The sequence below is a fragment of the Phalaenopsis equestris genome, unplaced genomic scaffold, assembly GCF_001263595.1.
Source record: "Phalaenopsis equestris unplaced genomic scaffold, ASM126359v1 Scaffold000402, whole genome shotgun sequence".
Taxonomy (NCBI): Eukaryota; Viridiplantae; Streptophyta; class Magnoliopsida; order Asparagales; family Orchidaceae; genus Phalaenopsis; species Phalaenopsis equestris.
The window spans coordinates 456,793-480,037 of record NW_018164844.1 but is presented as its reverse complement, the minus strand read 5'-3'; the positions used below and the strand labels follow the sequence as shown (position 1 = coordinate 480,037).

Sequence of the window (23,245 nt, the reverse complement as noted above, 5' to 3'; positions counted from 1 at the left end):
TGTTAGCACATAATGATTTGCAAGTGATATTTTAAACTTTATCTATTCATGTAAAAGATCTTGCATAATATTAATAAATTATCTCCAACGCCAACTTTAGCACTTAATTTGACATCACCTGCATGAAGGTATATATAAAGCTAATGGGTAATCCCCTCCTAAGCCTTACCATACCTATAATTAGATGATCCAAATCACTTCTACTTGATTGCAATTGATCCAAATCAAAATCAAAACCTCGGATTTAGAGCTTAAAAGCATAATCTATCTCAACTCTGGTGGAACTGTTGCAAAATCACCGTGATATATCTACTAGCAAAAAAAACAAAATAATAATAATAAATAAATAAAATACAAATTCATGATATTAATTATCCAGACTGAACATTGGGTTACACATTATAAAAGATGATATGAAATACATAATGAGGCATTTATGTAAATTTTCAAATATTGTATTCGCAAGCGGTTCTATCTTCATGCAGGTGGCACTTAAATCCTGTTCTAAAATTGATCAATGCTAATTACAATTCACAATAAACATTAGCAATGGACAAAAAATCAATTATCATTTTGCAGACATGCAATCACCTGGCTTCAATCAAAATTTTGTCAACCATATAGGGCTCATAAAGAAAATGACATCAATTTAAATAGATGATTTAATCTTATAAATAAAATAAGGAAGATTTACATGCACATACCAATTTTTATGTATTTACATATCTAACAATCACATGCACGTTACATATATGTATTTCACTTTTAAAAAGTTAAAATTGTGTTATTTTATTTCTAATAAGAACGATTTGGGTGATATAAATGTAAAAAGTAGACTTTAGGTGTCAGATATTGAAATACATAAGAGTTCGGTGGAATGTATGTAAATGCCCCATAAAATAAACACCCACCACCATGCAGTTGAACACACCCAGAGTCAAATGAGACTTTCATTTGAAATGATAGGCCTCATGCATCCCATAATGCAGCAGCAAAATACTCATCTACTCAAATGTCATTTGAGTAACAGAATCTGATGAGGCAATGTATAGATGTAATAAAAGAACAAACAAAAATCTACCAAATGAGCCAGATTTCAAAGTGTTTCCCCCATCCTCATGCAACTAAATTTATAGGGTTTTTTTTTTCTCGAGATTAGGAAACTGCAAAGCATAATAAAGCAAATAATATCTTTCTAAAGATCAAACATAAACACCTGTTGCCAACAGAAGAAATAGCGATCCAAAACCCTGCAGCAACAAAAGAGAAAATAGTCAGTGCTGCTTAATTTCTAGAAAATTTTGCTGATTGATTAGATGTATTAAATCAAATTGTGGCAATGTGAATTTAAATACCAAGAATACTGAAGCAAGAGCAGCGGTTGCAATTTCCTTTGAAAGGCTGCGATTCCTACTTGAAGAAGTGGCTTCATAACTGTATAGTGCAACACATTGGGAAGGGTAATAAGTGCAACAAAATTCTGAAGTTAGTTCTTGGGATATGAATGATGTGAGAAAGAGTACTTAGAGCTGCTGCTGCTGCTTCAAGTGAATTAAAAATAAGGCAATCCTTGAAGATAATTTTCCAGGAAGTTGGATGTATTTGAGAAAGCAGTGGAAATTACTAATTGATTACATTAAGATTTCTATCGACAAAAACATATTACAGACTAATATCAAATGTCAGATAGCTTATAATTATGATTACAACTTTCATTATCATTCAAAGCTCAAATAAAAATAGTTAATAATAGCTGATGGTAAAATTAAGGCCAAAATTCCATGAAATAAATTCAATTTAATAGGTGTTATTTACTGATGCTATGGTGCACTCTCAAAAGTGACGTGAGGCAATAAGATGATAATGATGAAATAAGATAAAACATAGACTACAACTTCAAATTTAACTTAATCGTGATGAAAAACTAGGAATCATTGATGAAAAACTAGGAATCGTTTGACTAAAACTTACTATATTTAGTAAATAAAAGGCTCAAGAAGTGGGGAATAAATGATTAAAAGATAATAAATATCACATATTTGTAAGAACTAAATAAGAAGAGGAAAAAAACTCAAATGAAGGATAAAAGCTAATGTACATATGAAAGATTACCAATATGAAAGGAGAAAGTGGATAGAAAACTACAAGATAATATTATCGTTAATGAGTTAATTATTAGTTAGGATAATTAAAATGCAACAAGTGCTCTCACTTCAAGGTTGAATCAGAAAAAAGTTATAAAAAACAGTTTTTAATAAAAATGAATGGAATATATAGCCATGTAGCATTTAGACTTTGGTAATCCTAATCTCATGATGCTTTTCAAATCTGCCTAGCTCATAACTGTGAAGCATTTGATTTGGCCATTTCATTTTCCATTTAAGTAATTTTATTTACAATCCGTTTTATTAGTTCATCTCTATTTGTCCTTAGGTATGCTCAAATCATGGAACCGTAATTTACATCATCATGTATCCTTAATGGATGTGCTATCCTTCATATGAGTGCCACATCCAAGCGAGCCACTATTCATATTGATCACCCTAGCTCAAGGGGTTCAAGCTGACACCCTTCAGAATGACTGCAAATAGAAAAATCACTACTCAAGCAAATTTAAAAAATAACAAAAAGCAATGTGCAAAGAATATTAAAAGAAATATTCTTCGACCACTTCCTTTCCTATTCTACCCCCCTCCAACGCGAGCCGTTATTCATGTTGATCACCTTAGTTCAAGTGGGTTCATGTTGACACCTTTTAGAGTGACTACAACTAGACAAATCACTACTCATGCAAATTACAAAAATAAAAAAAAGCAATGTGCAAGGACTCCCTCCAAAGCGAGCCACTATTCATGTTGATCATCCTAGTTCAAGGGGATTTATGTTCACACCCTTCAAAGCAAGGTTTTGAAAACCGAACCGAATATCAAACTGGAAGAAAGAAATGTTCGAGGTTCATCGGTTTAACCGGCGTTGAACCGGATGACATAATAAATATAAATAACAAATATTTAAATTTTAAATGGAAATTGCAAAATTATAAGCACAACACCAATGAGTCATTAATCATATTAAAGTAAAATCTTAGACCAACGATGGGGCATTTACATAGATACCACACAATTCTTATGTGTTTACATATCTAACACATAAACATTACTTTCTTACTTTCATACCACCCAAATTTTTCATAACACATGAAAAATAACACTACTTTTACTTCTAAAATGGAAAAACACCTTTTCATACATAAATAAGAAGTTAAATATGTAAATCTTCCATAACATATATATATATCGAACAGAATGTTCTCCTAAAATTAGAGCACATTCTATAAAAAATATAGTGAAAGCAAAATAAAAAATTGGAGCTACAGCCAACAAATAAAAAAAAAAACTTGAACAACCCAGCCACTAAATCTATTCTATAAAAAATAACTACCATTACCTATTGAAAAAAAAAACCAAGAATCCGAGCTCAAATGAACCAGTCAACTGCACCCAAAGTCATCATAGAACAGCACAAACAATTTAATACATACCTCATTTCTACGGGGGGATAAAATTAAGTTAAATTAAGGCATGAATGCCATAAGCCTAAACAAAACAACAATAAACCTGAATATTTTTTCATCTAATTAAGGCAAATCGCAAACTGCAAACCACAAAAACTAATAAAAGAAACGTATATAAGTCCTCAATTAGAGGATTTGATTATTGAAAAAAGAAGAAAAAGGGAAGCCCAAAGACAAAAAATAAAAAATTCTTACAGTGGTGTTTAACTCTGGCTTTGCTTCGAACGAGAGCTTCAAATGCCTACACAAAGCCAAGAACTGGGAAGGTAAAGAGAAGCGAAGAGCTTCGAGCCTTTGAAAGCGACAATTTTGTGGTTCGGGCCTTGGAGACCTTCGTTATGTCTTCGACCGCGAGGGAAGTGGATGGATTGTGAATCACGCAGGGATTTAGGGCTTTTAGCCTTTTACAGGTTTTAAGAGAGGAATTGTGCTTAAATTGGGTGAACTGGTTTGTCGATCGAACAGATCATTTTTCGGCTTGAAGCCTAAAACAATTTTTGGGGCTTTTAAAGCCGGGCTAGTTGCTGGTTCACAGTCAAACTGGTCGGTCGGATCAGATTTTTAAAACATTGCTTCAGAGTGACTTCAAATAGACAAATCACTACTCAACAAAATTACAAAAATTACAATAAGAAATGTGAAAAAAATGTTAAGAGAAATATTCCACCTTCGACCACTTCTCTTCCCATTCAACTCTCTATCTTCTTGTTATTTTTGTAATTTGCATTAGTGATTTGTCTATTAGCAATCACTCTGAAGGATGTCAACATGAATAGTGGCTCGCTTCGACCACTTTTTTTCCTATTCTTCTCTCTCTCTCCCTCTCTCTCAACATGAATGACATGAAGACCTTCCAGATAATTGAGTCTCATTACAGTGATAATCTTCATGGGGAGCCCGAAGCAACAAACAATGTTTTTCTAGACAAACTTCTTGGCATTGGCTTCAGTGATCTTAGAGAACGGCTCGGCTTCTACCCACTTGGTGAAGTAGCCAAAAAATAAGATGATGAATTTTTATTGTCCAATAGCTATTGGAAACGGTCCAATGATATCAACCCCCCATTGGGCAAAAAACTAAGGACTCAGAAATGATGTGTTCTACTGATAATATATGTGTAGATTGCAGTGTAGTTAACAACTATTGCACTTTTGCACAAAGTTCAAAGCGTCTTGCTTGATCATGTGCCAATAGAAACCATTTCTCATTATTTTGACGGCAAGAGCTCTACCCCGAAGATAATCCTCACATATTCTAGAATGAACCTTTTGTAGGGTTTAATCAGCTTCAGATGAGAGAAGACACTTGAGGTATGCACCTACAAATGTCTTTTTATACAGTTCATCCCCAATAAGAATAAAGTTGGCGGACATGCATCGGAGGCGAATTGACGCAGTAGCATCATCGGACAACATTTTGTTTCTGAGGAAGGAGATGATGGGACCCATCAAGGTGGCTCCTTTGGGTCATTTATAGGCATAATCACTCAAGGGCGTTGGATGCTGGGAAAATGTGAATGAGCTGGTTTGTTTCAATTCAGGCGAGAAGTATTTTCACCAGATTGACATATTGCACCAGTTGTAAGTTATGGGCGTCAAACTCTCCCTCTACTTGGAATGTGACAGGCTGAGAATCAGTATAGACAATCATATTTCGTATTTTACAGTCGATGGCGAGTTTTATCCAGCAACAAGGGATTCATACGACAACATTATTGGTGGCTGGAAATTTCAAGCGAAGCCCGTACTACAAGTTGTCTTGCTTTGGGGAGATAAGCAGTATTCCAATACTGGCACTAAAGTTCTGGATGCTCCGTCCATGTAAAGTGTTCACTGAGGTGACAGCAGAGAAAAAAAAAATACGGCTCATCAGAAGCAGACATTTACATTCTACCACAAAGTCGGTCAACACTTGTAATTTGTTGTTTGGTCATGGTAGATAATGAATGTTAAATTCTTCCAATTTTACTGACCATTTAACCAATCTTCATGATGCTTCTGGTTTTTGTAAGATAGTCTTCAAAGAGAGTTGTGTGTAAACGCCGATAGTGTGGGTATGGAAGTACGGACAAAATCTCCTTCCTGAAAATACTAAGACCAGTGCAGTCTTGTCTGCCAACGGGTAGCAATTTTCTATGTCAGAGAGAATCTTGCTGACATAATAAACTGGTCTTTCGATGAAGTTCTCGACCCTGACTAGGACAGAGCTTATTGCGTAAGGTGAAATATCCAGATAAATATACAACCTCTCCCTGAACGAGATTTGAGAGGAGCGGCGAAACCAAATATGCCTTGAGTTGCTCGAATGCAGTTTGACAGTCATCTTTCCACTGAAAGTAAGTGTTATTAGCACCTCTTAATGTCATGAAAAATGGTAGATACATGTCCCTAGAACGAGCTAGGAAGTGAGATAGGGCGACTATAGGACCATTCAAGTGTTGCACCTCCTTGAAGTTCCTTGGAGGCATTAGTCTCTCAGTGCTTTGATTTCTTCTGGGTTTACCTCAATTTCACGATGAGCAACCATGAATCCTAGGAACTACCCCGATGTGACTCTAAAGGCACATTTAGTTGAATTGAGACGTATGTCGTACTGATGAAGTAGTCAGAAACACAATTCAATGCACACATCCATCGTATGCCCAAGAAGGTCTTTGAAGACCTTATTCATGAGGCGTTGATAGGCTGCACTGACATTCTTCAACCCGAATGACATAACTTGGCAGCACTACAAACCCTTATTTGTCTGAAAGGAGGTGGCTTCCTCGTCTCTTGGATTCATCTTTATTTGATTATACCCTGAGTATGCATTCATGAAACTGAGCATCTGGTGTCTGGATGTGGCATCGACGAGTTGACCTATGCGCTATAAGGGGAAACGGTCTTTCAGACAAGCCTTGTTGATGTCGGTATAATCAAACACACATTCTCCATGCACCGCTAACATTTTTTACCATGACGACATTGGCCAGCCGCACGGGGTTGTGTACTTCCCCTATGAACTTGCCACCAGAAACTTGTTGATTTCTCGTTCGATGGCTTGTAAGTGATCTAAGGCGAAGTTGTGCTTCTTCTGGATGACCGATTTAAAAGTCGGATCTATCTTTAAAGAGTGCATGATTATTGTTAGGTCGACTCCAAGCATGTCGGAAGTAGTCCATGTGAAATGTCTTGATTCTTCTAGAGAAGATCTATATAATCTGACCTTTGATCATCAAAGAGTAGGAAACCAAGATGCATCGTTCGTGAGGGGTGTTCATCGGAGAGCAGGACATGGCTCAAGTCTTCCACTGGAGAAGCCCGTTGAGATACACATACATATCGAAGATTGTAGTTCTCGATATTAAGCATCATTGATGGGCGTGGTTGGGCTTTGCTGAGATAACATGATTGCGCTATCTGCTGATCCTCTTAGGGTTGGGAACTTGAGCTTCATGTGTGGCACAGAAGTCATAATGTGTCAAAGATGGATTGCAGGGTTCCCATGAAGATGGCAATGTATGTTGATCCCGACTTAAAGGCGATGAACTAGATTGAGTGGGTTGTCTACGAGGAAAATTTCTCATGACAACAAATAAATTTGTTGTTCCCTAGACCTTTGCCGATAGATTATCAAAACTGTATAATAGCTCGGATGCAGGTTGAAGGATTTCCTTTGTTGGTCTCAAATTGAGGAAAGTGAAGTAGAATAATACATCGACAGAACTCCTATTGTCGATCAGGATCATCTTTACGTCATAGCAAGGTTCATCAATTCCTGCGCTAATGACGAGAGGGTATTGGTGGGGGGGCTTAGACTCCTTACAAATTAGAATCATCAAAAGTGATAGGCTCGAAGTGCAATTTCTTTTGCGCTGGTTCACCAAGTTTAGTGATAAGGACTTTATCGGCCAACATGTCTCCAGCAATTGTCTGAATTTTGTCCACAACTGGGTGGCCCCCATGTTGTTTCTCTATATGTTGCCCCCTCGTGGGAGCATTATCGGTACCAGCCGATTTGTTTTGCACAAATCGGCTAAGATATCTTTGTCGAATCAACCTTTCAATCTATTCCTTAAGCAGCTTATATGCCTCAATGGTGTGGTCACGACATCGATAGAAATGACAGTATTGTTCCTGATTTCCCAAATTAGGATTTAGTGGGTGAGGCTACTTAATAATTCCCTCAACTTTGATGGCCATCAAGACGTTAACATGGGACGTGTTGAGTGGTTTATACTCTTTCCTAGGTCGATGCTCACTTCGCTGGCCAGCAGGTTAGGGAGACCACGATTTCTATGTTGTTCGAACTTTCTCCGTGGCGAAGATTGATTATTCTTCGGTGTTACTCTTGTGTTTTCCCCAAACTGCTCGAACTACTCCTTATGTGCGTTGATGGTATCGTCCGCACTGATTTGGGCCTTACACTGTGGACAATGTCAGCCTAAGAACGAACTATCTCCCCTATTAGTGATGAGGAGAAGGGGCAAGGGTGAAGCCCCCCGAGGAAGACTCCTCTCAGTAATTACATATCCACTTCCGGAATCTGACAGGCTTCAACAAAAAACCTGCGGAAGTAGTTCTTGAGCGACTCTCCTTCACTTTGGCAAATTCCCGAGAGTTGTGATGAATCCTTGATGATCTATTAGTCAGGCAAGCTCATTAAAGATATTTACAGTATCCCCAGGCAGAGAGTAGAAGCAGGTGCGAGCTTGTCCTGTACAAGTGGTAGGGAACACTTGACACATAATCGCATTAGAGGCACGCTGAATGTGTATAATGGTTCGATAGTGATCAATATGCTCATAGAAGTCAGTCATCCCTTATAAGTGTCGATATTCGGAAGCTTGAAGCCTGTTGGGATGGGGTGTTGGAGGACAACATCCGCTAAGAGTGAAGATTCATGGACGTTACGGTGAGTGGGAAAACGATCCTTCTTCTTTAAAGGGAACTCTTCTCGGACGAGGCGTCATAACTCACTACGCATGACATTATCTGGAATGGCAGCAAGGCGTGGTGGTTTCAGGTGAGCTACATGAGATGGATGAGTAGAACTTGCGGTATCTAGGAGTTGAGCATTACAACCTAGCAGTGAAAGTGTTCCTTCCTTGGGAGGGGGGCCAACACGAGTCCTCTGCGCATTGTATTTCCTGTAGGTCATTGAGTTAGTGATAATCAAGTTTCATCCAATGGTGTGGGCAGCAATTGTCGAGCCCCGCGTAGGAGCTGTAAGATCTCTAATTGAGACTCCTCCATTCTGCGTATTCGGTCTTCCTGAGAAGGATCTAACATGCCTTCGTCGACAGGATTGCGTCTCTCACGATAGAAAGATGAAGAGGTCATGTTGCCCTTGGCTTCGTGGCTTCTCCATGGAACGATAGATGTTGGAGTGGGATGCTCCGTTGTAACGAATATTGTGTCTGGTGGCCATGCAGTAAGCCTCGCAAGTACTACAGTAGTGGGATTGAAGTTTCCCACAAAAAACGTCAAACTGATGTGTGCTAGAAAATTCGCAATAGTAAAGTGGTAGATTACCATCTTAGCGTGGTACGAAGATTCTACACATACTCAGATAATAGATAATTAATAGACTAGAAGTTTTTAAGTGAAAAATATAGAAAGAGAAAAACTGCGAGGCCTGACCCAGAAGAGTTATATTATAAAAAAATTATTACACTTGCAATCACTCATAGGAGGGAAATGTTTATTAGGTTTCTCAAGTTATGACATCGTCGTGCTGATGAATTTGTTACTGGGAACGAGCGGTGACCGAAAAATATTGGCGGCGTCCGATCAGTGGTGGTTGATGGCAGTTGGCGATGATGAACGGAGGTCGGCAGTGGTTTGGGCAACAACATTGATACTGGATTTCAACTCCTCAATACTTTAAGCTCTTTCTCAAGTCTTAAGCTCTCCTCCCCCTCATAAGAGGGGAGTGTCTATTTATAGTCTTCTGGGTGCAATTAATGCAGAAATATAAACCACTTTGATCGGATGGTCTAAAGAACTTTCTTCAATCAGACGATGTTTGATGGACATTTAAGTACCTTAATGATGTCGAAATTAAGCGATTTTGGGCTCGTTGGATTCGTCCTATCGAAACGCTTTATTTAACTATAAAATCGCTAAATTCAACATTCATTTGAACTTTCAAATGTGTCCAGAAAACTTTTAAACATGGTTTAACGTCTTGATCGGGACTTGATTTGGCTCAAATTGAACCAATTTTGTTATAATTGGTTCCGTCTTGTCGAGCCAGTCAATTTGACTATAAGTTTGCTGAAGTCTGACTTCTGGATGAATTTTTATTAAGGTTTGAATATTTTTTGTTTAAAAGATTATCTCAAGGCCGTGTCATGCCTCAAGATTTGTGATGAATAATGTAATTTGTTGATGACCTATCACTAATAAACATCAAGTACTAATGCTCTAATACAACTTAACTAGTGCTAATCTCTTAACTCCATGACATAAGTTGCCAATAAACGGCTATAATGGGCAAGAAAATGTATAAGAATATCTTTGGAGTAACCCTGGTGTTTTATCATTCAAATTAATGGTATCTCACAATATTTTCTTTGCATTAGATGATCTTTCGTCTATGATTTGGACTCTCCATTGGTTGTTATAACCAGTTCTTCTGATTTTGATTTCTTCTTCGCTGGGCAGCATCAAAATGTTATTTCCAGTTTTTCATTTCAACAGGCAACAAATAATGAACTCCTTTCGTTGTTCTATAACTCGACAGAAATTGGGACATCAATGCAAAGGCAATTGAGGTGGTCAAAGATGGAAGTGACAAAAGGCAGTAGCAAAACAAGGGAGGTCAAAGATTTTTGGCTACGGGGTTAGTTGGTAGCCAAGGGAGAGGAAAAAAAAGTTAGGGAGAAAGGATTTGTCACGTAAGTGATTTGATTTTTATTTCAGGTAGTAGACCTTTATATTTAAGCAAATTAAAGTAGGAATAATTTTGAATTCCATGTTTATCCTTTCTAAATTAACTATGCAATATCAGCAGTAAGCTCATATTGAATTTGAAAAAAAAAATAGTCTAAACAAGATAATTTAAAATAAAGCATATTACTGTTTTCCAACAAGATAAGGTTTCATGGGCTAGCTAGCTAAAACAATCCAATAATCCACATAGTTTCAACTTTTCATCCAATGATCTAAGTTTTGCATCCAGAACTTGATCAGATAACCAATCGATGATCAGTTTTTAACCTGTGAACTCCTATTAATTTGAACTTTAATTTCAATGTTGCGATCTAAATATTGCCAACTTTAACAGTTTCGATCAAGAGATTGAATCATCAAAATTTTAAGGATCACGATCCCATTACTCTCTTCAAGATCTAATGTCCAAATTAAGATCATGAGCAATTAACCATCCATTTGATCACTTGATCCCAAATTGTAGGATCCTAAAATGTTACAAATCCTTTCACTATGCATCATGTCGTTAATGCACTTGATTAAATTGGGAAGCCCAAAAAGGCCCTAGTTTTTTTTTTCTCATGTTACAAATATATATATAGATAGATAGATAGATAGATAGATAGATAGATAGATAGATATATATATATAGATAGATAGATAGAATTTGTTGACCACTAAAAGAACGCCCAGAAATGCTTGGTCTAACCATTGATTTTGTTGGTTCAAAGGATTCATAAGCAAGTCAAGAATAGGAAAGCTTCAAGCAGGCCCGTGTGCTTGGTGTTTGGAGTCTGCATTTCCCTAGTATGCCCATCCTAAATGAATTAACTCAACACTGCCATGCTATGAGGCTAAAAATAAGTTGTTCACGGCCTAGTCTATCACATAAAGACCCTGGTTGTCTAGTTGTAGAACCTAGGTCCTAATTATTTCAATCCAAGCTAACACACCATTGTGATCTCTTGACCGATACGAGTTAGCATCAATACCAACAGGTGATTAGATTGAGTCCCCTTAAATTGTCATATCATAACTATGCATTGACTTGATCAACCTACGTGGCTTTAAAGTCCAAACCATTATGTCCCTATCCATATGAGTGAACCCTAAATGGTGTTGACGTCTTTACACGCAACACTGTTTAATGTTTAACCTATGACTTTTAAAAAAAGAGTAGCTCCTTGTAAGAATATGGTGGTGCAAAATAAATTAATGGTTTATAAAGCAAAGATAAGATGTGTCAATAAGACAAGTAGACAGATTTATGTGCAAGATTTATTCAGAAAGAAAAGGGTTACGCTTAGAGCTGTACATAAACCAACCCATTAAACAACTCGAACTAAGCTCGATTAGTACTCAGTCATGTTTATTCAAACTAAAAGTGCAAACAATGTGCTTGATGAATCAAAATAAAAAATTCTTATAAATAAAAATACTTCGTGTAGAATAATAATATGTGCAAGAAAGAATAAAAAAAATAAAAATTTTGTTATAAAAATCTATTTTTGACGGAGAATTAAAAAAAAATAAAAGGTAGCATTAAGTGAAAGGTGGTATGTAGTGTATTTAAAAGAATAATTTGTGATACTAAGAATTTTACTTTTAATATCTTCATAATAGATTAGATACTAAAAATGGTGAAAAATATATGTATAAATCAGCCAAAAAAAAGATAGAAAAAGAAAGATTTAGTTCAAATAAATTGTATTAAAAAAGAAAATAAAAAAGTGTTTTCCTTAGATGAAAATATTTAACATAAATAGGTGAGATATTTCGATAAACTTTTCAATGAATATTGTGAACATACAATCAATTTTAGTTATCTTAATATTATAAATAATAACAAAAATTATTATTTATGTTGTCGCATAAGCAAAACAGAAGTTGAGAAGGCTTTAAAGAAAATGAAACGTGAAAAACAAGTATGATTTGATAATATTCTAATAGAAGTGTGAAAATTTTAAGAGATCTGTAACATTTTTTGGCTTAACTAATTTTTTAATATTATTTTAAAAAGTAAAAAGATATTTGTTGAGTGGAGAAAGAGTATATTAGTTTTTATTTTTAAGAATAAAAGGGATGCACAAGAGAGTGTAGATTATAAAAGAATTTGATTAATGTGTCAAAGATTAAAGTTATGGGAGAGAAAAAATTAACATAGATTACAAAGTGATTAAAATTTCTCAAATCAATTTGGATTCATGATAGACAAGTCAACTATGGAAGTTATATATTTATTGAGAGGTTTGCTAGAGAAGTACAGAGAGAGCAAGGAGGATCTACATATAATTTTTATTAATTTAAAAAAAAATATGATAAGGTTCCAAGAGAAATATTTTGGAGAGTTATGGAAAAGAAATATGTTAATGTTACTAAATATGTTAATATTAATTATATTCAAGTCATTAAAGATATGCATACTAAATATGATTGAACAAGTATTTTCGTATTTCAGTTGGATTACATCAGCGATCGATTTTAAGCCTACATCTTTTTTGCTTTAGTTATGGATATTCTTAGTGGACATTAACAGGAGGATGTACCTTAGTGTATGCTTTTCGCTGATGATGTTATTGTAGATAAGACGAGAGAGTACAAGAAACACTTAAATAATGAGGTCAACTTTAGAATATAAAAGCTTTTATTTGAGCAGACCTAAAACGGAATACATGGAATGTAATTTTAGTAGTAGTAGATATAGTGGTAGAGTTGTAATTATAGGTGATTATTAAAAGAAGAATCTACATATAGTTTTAATTAATTTTAGAAAACTTATGATAAGGTTCAAAAAGAGTTCAAGTAAGAAGGAACTACGTATAGTTTTTATTGATTTAAAAAAGCTTATGATAATGATCCAAGAGTATATTGGAGAGTTATAGAAAGGAAATATGTTAATATTGCTTATATTCAAGTCATTAAATACAAGTTATTAATTGTGTTCAAATACAAGGAGGATTGACCTAACACTTTCCTATTTCAGTTGGATTAAATCATGGAACAGTTATAAGCCCACATCTTTTGTTATAATTATGGATGTTAATATTGGACATTTACAAGATGATGCACCTTAGTGTATGTTTTTCGCTGATGATATTTTTCTTGTGGATAAGACTAGAGAAAGTTCAAGAAACACTTGAATTATGAGGTCAACATAAGAGTCTAAAGGCCTTAATTGAGTAGACCTAAAACTCAATATATGGAATGTAATTTTAGTAGTAGATATAGTGGCAAGGTTATAATTATGGGTGATCAAGTCATTACAAGAGGTGAACGTTTTAGATATCTCAGGTCTATTGTTCAAAGTGATGGTGCTACAGAGGGGGATGTTATTAGTAGAATTCAAGTTAGAAAGTTGAAATATAGAAATGCATTGAACTTATTGTGTGAAAAAGTATCGCTTATGCATGATGGAAAGTTTTGTAAGATGTTGCTGAGACTTACAAAGCTTTATGGCCTGTAAAAGCCTGTAAAAGAGGCCTTATTTTTCTGTGCGGACTCCTGACGTAGCTCTACGTGCCAGGAAGGTTATTCCTGAGTTATTTTCAAGTTATTTCTGGGTTATTCTCAATAATCCCGAAATAACAAAAAAATAAAATAACCCAGAAATAACCCGCGGTCTTTATTCCGCGGGTTATTTCTGGGTTATTTTATTTTTTTGTTATTTCGGGATTATTGAGAATAACCCAGAAATAATCTGAAAATAACTCAAGAATAACCTCCGCCGCACGTAGAACTACGTCAGGAATCCGGGCAGAAAATGCGCTTGTAAAAGAGAAGCATAAAATTAAGTTAAGTGTTGTTGAGATAAGAATGCTCAAAAGGATGAGTGACTTTACACAAAGACAAAAAACGAAATGAATATATTCATGATAAGGTTGGGGTAGCTCCTGCGGTAGACAGAATTAGAGAAACTCGCATTAAATGGTTTGATCACATTAAAGGTCAACCATCTGATGACCTAGTTAAGAGAGTATATATTTTAGATTTGACTTATGTTAAGAAAGGTAAAGGGTAGACCTAAAAAGACTTGGATTTCTTGTATAAAAAATGATCTTAATTTAGAATTAAATGAAACTATGGCACTTAGTAGAGCATAAAATTAAGTTAAGTGTTGTTGAGATAAGAATGCTCAAATGGATGAGTGGCTTTACACTTAAAGACAAAAAATGAAATGAATACATCCATGATATGGTTTGGGTAGCTCCTACGGTAGACAAAATTAGAGAGACTCGCATTAAATGGTTTGATCGCATTAAAGGTCAACCATCTTATGACCTAGTTAAGAGAGTATATATTTTAGATTTGACTTATGTTAAGAAAGGTAAAGGGTAGACCTAAAAAGACTTGGATTTCTTGTATAAAAAATTATCTTTATTTAGAATTAAATGAAAATATGGCACTCAGTAGAACACAATCGAGAAAAATGATTCATGTAGCTAACCCTATTTAGTGAGACAAATGCCTCTTGTTGTTATTGTTGCATGTTTGTTCAAATTAGTACATAAGTTTGAAGTTTTTTTTTTTTTAAATTCAAAAGTTAAATGAATCAAATTTGAATATGGCCCAACTCATTTATGAACATTCACGAATAAGCTCGCTCGTTCAACAAGTGCTTATGGGCTATTTAGATACTAATTTGAAATTTATTCAATTACTTATGTACTTAGATTTGTAAAATTATTTATTAATAATTTTATATAAAAAATCAATTACTTATTCAAATTTTTAACTTGTTTACTAGCATCATATAAAAAATTAAATACTCATTCGAATGTTTAGCATGTTCAATTAATATAAATAAGCAAAATATAAATCAAGTGTGACTATTAAAAATTTAAGCAAATTAAAGATGAACATATATGTGAAAGCTCGGCTCAAGCTTGAACTAATCAACTTATCATTCGACCAACCGAAGTTCAATCCACGACATAATTGACTTATCCAAGCTCAATTACAAACCTAGTTAGATTACAAACCTAATTAGGCCATCAGTAACACAAGAATTTGTATGAAAAACTTCCACATAATAGAGTTAACACTCATGATATAGTATAAAAAAAAATAATGGAAAAGAAGGGTTCTGAATTTAACCTTAATCCTTGAGATAAGGCCCGTGACAGTGATTTAATTATGGATTGCTTAAAAAGTTAAAATGAATTTTGGGCGATAGTTGAAATAAAATTAAACTAATGTAAAACTGTGGACAAGCCGATTTGATATCATAAAAAAATTAAATCATAAGACCCATGCATGAATTCTCAAAGTACATGACCCTTCAATTATGGGAAAGGTGTAGTTGGAGTCGAAACCTGAGAAGATATTAAGCCCTGGCTTTCATGGATTAGTCCTTAAACTAGGACTATATTCATCCACATCCAAATCTATTTTATTTCAACGTATTGCAAGCTTAATCTTCTCATCTTTCTGAATACTATTCAATACTAAGTTAAGAACTATTAATTGCTTCTTAAAAATAGTAAATTAAAATTACCTGATGATCGATTCAAATAATAACATATTTTAATACTTATAATTATTCATTAAACACATTATTATACTTAAACATACAAATTACTTAGATTATTTTTTTCAATTAGTTATCAAAGTATGAGCACCCTTTAAGTTGTAACTGATTTCTCAATAAAATTTGGTTATAAATAATTCTGTTAGTTTCCAAATTGATCATTAATTAGCTAATAAATTGATGATTAGTTATAATGATGAATTCTTATCACGAAAAAAATGCATAAACATTAAGTATTTCCATCCAACAAATACTTCTTTTGTTTCGAACATAATCAAAGATATAATAAGGTTACCTTTCCTTATAACCAAACAATTTAAGTTGTAAAGTTACCAAACAATTTAAGTTGTAATTATAAATAAGAGTTTAAAAGATAATGTTGTAAAAATTAATAGTAATAGAGATGGAATTATAGCCCTAAAGATTGTTTTTGATACTAAGATTTTTAATGTTATAAGTGTTTATACTCCTCAAACAGGTTTAGATACAGGTAAAAAAAAAAAAAAAAAAAAACTGGAATTACTAAGAAGAATTAATACAAATAATACCTTTTGAAAAAAGAATTTTTATTAGAGGAGATTTAAAAGCGCATATTAGTAAAGTGGTGGAAGACTTTAAAAATATTCATTGTGGTTACAGTTTGGAGTGATTAATGAAGAAGATAGAACCATACTTAATTTTACTTTAACGTATGATTTTGCTATTGATAATAATTTATTTAAAAAAAGATATGAATATATTATTACTCATAGAAATGTATCTAATATAACATAAATTAATTATTTGCTTATGAGAAAAAGAGATCGTCGAGAGCGTATAGAATGTAAGATAATTTCAAGTGAAAATTAAGTACTCAACATCGATTATTAGTTCTGGATTTTAAGATGAAAAGTTGAAAGATAAAGATTCAATGAAATATTATCATAGAGTTAGATGGGGGCACCTAAAAGACACAAATAAAATTATTTTTGTTAGTAAATTTCAAATTTTGAGATGTTCATGAAGAAGCGAATTTTATATGGGTTAAAATAGCAAACACTATTAAATAAGTGACAAAAGATGTACTTGGAGAATCAAAAGGAAAAGTTTTTATAAATAAAAATAACTTTGGTGGAATAAAAATGTGCAAGAAAAGATAAAATAGTAGTTGTGTTATTAAAATCAGTTTAAATATAAAAGCTTAGAGAACTGGGAAAATGTAAGGTAGCCCGTATAGAATTTAAGAAAATAGCTTATGATGCTAAAAATTTTATTTTTATTGATCTTTATAATAGAGTTGATACTAAAGTGGGTAAAAAATATATGTATAAACTAGGCAAATAAAGAGAAAAGAAAATATTTAATTCAAGTAAAGTGTATTGAAAATGAAAATCAAAAAGTGTTTTTGCTAGAAGAAGATATTCAACATATGTGAATAAGCTATTTCGATAAACTTTTTAATGAAATTTTTGAAAAAAATATAGATCTTAGTGATATTAATATCATTACTAATAATAAAACATTCTATTTTTACTGTCGTGCTAGTAAAAAAAATTGAGACTTTAAGGAAAAACAATGGTGGAAAATCAGTAGAACTTGATGATATATCAAATGAAGTCTGGAAATATTTAGGAGATTTTAGAGTTTCTTCACTTACTAAACTCATTAATATTATTTTAAAAACTAAAAAAGATATTTGAGGAGTGGAGGAAGAAAATTTTGATCCCCATTTTTAAGAATAAATGGGATGCACAAAAATGTGCAAATTATAAAGGAATTAAGTTATGTGTCATACTTTAAATTTATGGGAGAGGGTAATTGAACATAAGTTAAGACGTGATACAAAGATTTCTCATAATCAGTTTGAATTTATGTTGGATAGGTCTACTATGGAACGCTATACATTTATTGAGAGGTTTGATGAAAAAGTACGGAGAGAATAAGAAGGATCTACATATGATTTTATTGATTTCGAACAAGCTTATGATAAAGTTACAGAAGTCCTTTGGAAAATTCTAGAGAAAAAAAATGTTGATATGACTTATATTTAAGTCATTAAAAATATGTATACCTATATTCTAGAGCTGTTACTTGTGTTCGAATAGAATGAGGATTGACCAAGTATTTCCTATTTTAGTCAGATTAGGGATCAGCTTTAAGCCCATATCTTTTTGCTTTAGTTATGGATGTCTGGACATTTACATGAGAATGTATCTTGTTGTATGCTTTTCGATGATGATATCCTTCTTATCGATAAGGCTGGCGAAAAAGTTCAGGAAAAACTTGAATTATGGAGGTGTACATTAAAATCTAAAGGCCTTCGTGGGAGTAGATCTAAAACAAAATACATGGAACTTAATTTTAGTAGTTGTAGCCCTAGTGGCTGAGTTGTGATTATGGGTGATCAAATCATTAAAAGATGTGATCGTTTTAGATATTTCGGGTCTATTGTTCAAAGTGATGGTGATATATATGGGGATGTTATTAATAAAATTCAAGCTGGTTGGTTGAAGTAGAGGAATGCATCGGGTTTATTGTGTGATAGAAAAGTACCTCTTAAACTGACAGGAAAATTTTATAAGATGGTGGTGAGACATGCAATGCTCTATGGTACAGAATATTGGCCTTTAAAAGAGAAGCATAAAATAAAGTTAAGTGTTGTTGAGATGAAAATGCTTAGGTGGATGAGTGGTTTGACATTTAGAGACAAAATGCGAAATGAATATATTTGTGATAGGGGTGGTGTAGCTCCATTGACGAACAATATTAGAGAGAACCATCTAGATGGTTTGGCCACGTTAAATGTCAACCATTTGATGATCCTATTAGGAGAATAGATGTTTTAGATTCCACTTATGTTACGAAAAGTAGAAGTAAACCTAAAAAGACTTGGGCATATTGTATAAAATATGATCTTAATCTGTTAGAATTAAATGAAAATTTGACCCTTAATAGGATGCAATATAGAAAAATGATTCATATAGTCAACCCCACCTAGTAGGATAAATGCTTGTTGTTATTGTTGTTATTGTTGTTGTTGTTGTATTGCATCAAATTAGACACTTGCACATATAGATGCTCAAGAACTATGTCGAACATGCCAATTAGCACAAGGTGAATATTTCATGACACAACAGCTAAATGAATTTTAAGGGGCGTGCAAGATTTGATATGCAAAGAAATGATTTCCAGATGGGAAGTTCTATTACTAGTTTTTCATTTTAAAATCCATTATATATACAAAATCAAGTGATTCTCTATACTGTATTTTTTATTACAATATATTTTACTGAATAATGATGCAAAAGATATCCTCTGATAAATTATGATTGCCATGTCAGTAATATATGATAATTAGTTGCAAAAAAAGTGTTATTGTACTTGCTATAAAAATAAGAATTAAAAAGAAAAGAAAACGAAGGAACTCAAGATCACCATGATCATTAATATTAAAACTGCATGCCAAGGAATTAAAGTAAAAATTAATGATTGTAGATTCTAGAATCTGATTGAAGATGACAGATATGACTACAGTAAATGTTTCTAGATGACATGAAAATAATGCCAGATGACTCCTACTGCTATTTCTGTTTTAGCTCATAAAACAATAAGTCAGATGACTTCTAAGTACCCAAAATTTCCAGAGCAGTGTGAAATTTCATAAACAATGTACAGCTAAGGTATCTTAATCTTCTCCCCCATAAAACCTTTGCATCCTTCTATTACAGTCAGCAAACTGAATTGCAATGTAAGGCGTCATTCCACTGGTCTGAGTTGTAGGAATCCGGCAGGACAAGAGAGAGGGAACCATGATAGAGAGTGGCAAATCATGCCTAACAGTTTTTGTACCTTAATAAAAGCCTTACTAATAGAAAAGCTGAAAACAATGCGTCAAGAGATGAACATGGACTATATGTGATAAATGCAAGACTTGGAAGAGTTACAGCATCAGTAGTTGAGCGTCTCCATATAAATCCTGTGTACGGTTATCCATTTGTAACAACCATTACATCTAGCTAACTAGAATTGCCAAAATCATGAAGACATTGAAGACAAAATTCATTCCAATTAATCAAACCAATTAAACCACCCATACTCCAAATGTGAATCTACCTCAAGATACTTAAGAAAAATCTTCCTTAAGAAATCAATTTTCCTGTTTAAATTCTTAAATAACAATTTAAGTTATTACAAATTTGCATAGAATCAATTACAGATTTCCTCGTATCTTATAAGCCAAAAGAAAAAGAGAAAAATCATCAGACTCCCCAAAAGCAACATTACGTACTCAAAAAGTAAAATAACATAATAAAAAAGACTTAGCAGATCAGAGTCCCATTAGTATAATTCCAGTAAAGCAAAACTGAGATCGCTTACAATAAACTTACATGAAGAAAGAAGCGGTGAGCATGAGGCCGATCGAAAGCATCAGAACTGACAGGGATGGATACCAGGCAACGGGGACGGGGCTTGTCACGGGTTTCGGCGCCTGTGAATGATAAAGATCTTATAAACCCTAAAAATTTCCCAAATACAAGACGGGACTAGACTCCAACCCATTTTCATGAAACGAATGATAAACAATTAGGGAAGTGAGTTATATTCTTACCATTGAGGAAAAGGTTGGGGAAGAGAAGAATTGGCTGCTTCTTCCCTGATCTCTCGCTTCGCTCTAAATTGAATATTTCGTTTCGGCGAGAAGCGACGGTGAACTAAAGACTTAGAACATGAGTATTAAAATATAAATTTAACATAGATGAAATTAAGGATCCGTTTGGGGCAGCTTGTGTGTTTCAATGCGGTCCGCGGGCCGATCGCAGGGGTCGACCTGCGATTTGAGTTTAGTGTAAAAACCCAAACACAGTTTCGGATAAGCTAGTGAAACGCACGATTCAAACAATACGGCGGCGTTTTGAAATAAGCTGCCCCAAACGACCCTAAATGTATTATATCTAACACATTGACTAGCTTCAACTAAGTTTGATCAAAATAATTTAAAATATTGAGAGGAATTATTTAAGAGCATTTTTTTAATTTTTTATTTTGAAAAATAAACGAGTAAATGTTTCCATAAAAAAATTATAGACATTGTGAGATGCCAAAAAGTAGAATTTCCAATCCCCTTCATTTATTCTATGATGAGTGAAGCAAGCCTTCTGAATCTAAATGTCGTGTGCCCACAAATTCTTCTCGTGCACCATGATAAATTTTTATTTCAGATGTGTTATCAACAATTTTTTTAGTACAAATTTCAATGCATTTTTATAAGGAATCTTTCAAACTCAAATTTAAGATCATCTAAGCCCCAATTTCTAAAAGTTTACAGTTACATCTTCCATTTCAAGAAGACGAACCAAATGATATCAAAATTGGTCTAATCTGAATCCAATCAAGTATCGAGTGCAAAACAAGTTGATACATAAACATTCAAACTAAATATTCCAAAACTTATGGTTTTATTAATCTATCTTGCCACGAGACTAATTTTCTATTTAAAATGAGTACTCAAGCTTTAATATCACAAAAAATTGAATTATGAATCTAAAAAGTCTCTTATTGCCAAATATTTTTAATAATGATCTTACAATTGAGAGTTGAAAATTTTTAATCATTATATTAAGGTATTATTCATTATCATATTGAAAAAATAGCACAATTGAAGGATAAAAACATGTTGCTAAGTCTCAAATGGTCACATAAAGCACTTCTCAGGCAAGTAAAACACACGAAATTGAGATATAATATGTAATATCTACAAATTGCTATATTTAGGAAAATTTTAAATATACCCTCGAATACCTTTTATTTTGAGTTTACATTTGCCTATGATGTTTAATTAATAAAGTACTCTGAATGTGTGTATTTAAATGATTTTTACCTTCAAATAATTATACAAAAGATTGCCTATGGAGAATTGTGAAATATTTTTAGAAGTTGACTTAAAGGAGCAGCTTGTGCGTTTCAGGATAAGATGCTTAGTGTAAAAACCCAAACGGGCGGGCCGCGGGGTTCAGCCCGCGACCTGCGTTTAGTATAAAAACTCAAACGCAGTTTCAGATAAGCTGGCGAAACGCGTGAACCAAACGGTACGGCGGCGTTTTCAGCATTTTGAAAACGCCACCCGCACTTATAAGCTGCCCCAAACGGACCCTTAATGTATTCAAATTTATATTTTAATTTCATTTATGTTCAATTGACAATCTATCTTCACCACATTATATAGCATACAACACTCTCTTTTATAAATATATATTTTTATATTTTTTTTTATCAGTAATTATAAGTGTAAAAATAAAAGGTTATTTATTTGATTTGAAGTCCATGAGAAATTTACATGTTTTGATACAAAAAGAGTTTTCGGTCCATCTAACATCCGTTTTATAAATCATTTTCATTAATGGGTTTTGAACATGATAAATTATCTCGATAAATCAAGATCAAAGAGGATTTATATAGTATTTATAATTAGACTAAAATATTTTTGTGATGATATTTTTATCCTTTTTATATTCTCTTAAAATAATATTTTTATTATGCAAATTTAAACCCACCAACTCTACATTTCAGGTTTTTTTCTTATTTCTTAGGGTCTGTTTGGGGCAATTGTAGCTTTTTGAATAATCTGTTGTTAAGCTAATTAAAAATAATATGCTGATAAGCTAGGTGCGGTGGCTATTACAATTTTTATTTTTATTTTTTTTGAAAAAGTCAGATCGTTGCCAATAAACTCCCACCACACTTAGATAGGTGCGGTGTGAAAACGTTTTTTTCTGTGTTTTGAAAACGCATAACCTGACAAAACACAGTTTACCCAAACAGGTCAGATGCGTTTTCAAAACACCACCGCACTAAGCTGCCCCAAACGGACCCTAAGTGATGATGGTTTTTAGAAAGAGAAAGGAATAAAAAAGTTGGGCAAATTATTTAAAAATCAAGATATCTTGTGAACATTTTTTGATATAATTTGGACAAATTTTATGAAAATCAAGAGATCTCAATATCCAAGTATTTTTCAGCATATAACATATGGTATGTTGCTATTAAAATTATTCTATAATCATATTTATATTTTCACCAGGTATTTCAGATTGTACAAGAAATTAAGTCTTTTGGCAATCAAATAAAATTTGATTAAAGTGGTTACAATATGATAAAGGCATCATTTTAGTGACATAAATGCTATTTATTAATTTATTTTGTGATTAACACAATTTGATTTAAATGAGTTGATAGAACGTAATCTAATGCAAA

The 23,245-nt window shown here is 33.4% G+C and overlaps 1 protein-coding gene across 1 annotated transcript; it reads right to left on the bottom strand.

Annotated features, from left to right (window-relative positions):
- Positions 1-850: 850 nt before the first annotated feature.
- On the bottom strand, positions 851-20,731 carry LOC110026853 (transmembrane protein 258). The gene is made up of 4 exons (XM_020728034.1): positions 20,604-20,731; positions 20,383-20,483; positions 1,356-1,434; positions 851-1,250 (listed from the first exon to the last, which is right to left on the bottom strand). The coding sequence occupies exons 1-4, from the start codon at positions 20,604-20,606 to the stop codon at positions 1,203-1,205; spliced, it is 231 nt and encodes a 76-aa protein (XP_020583693.1). The 5' UTR covers positions 20,607-20,731; the 3' UTR covers positions 851-1,202.
- Between the last annotated feature and the right edge of the window lie 2,514 nt (positions 20,732-23,245).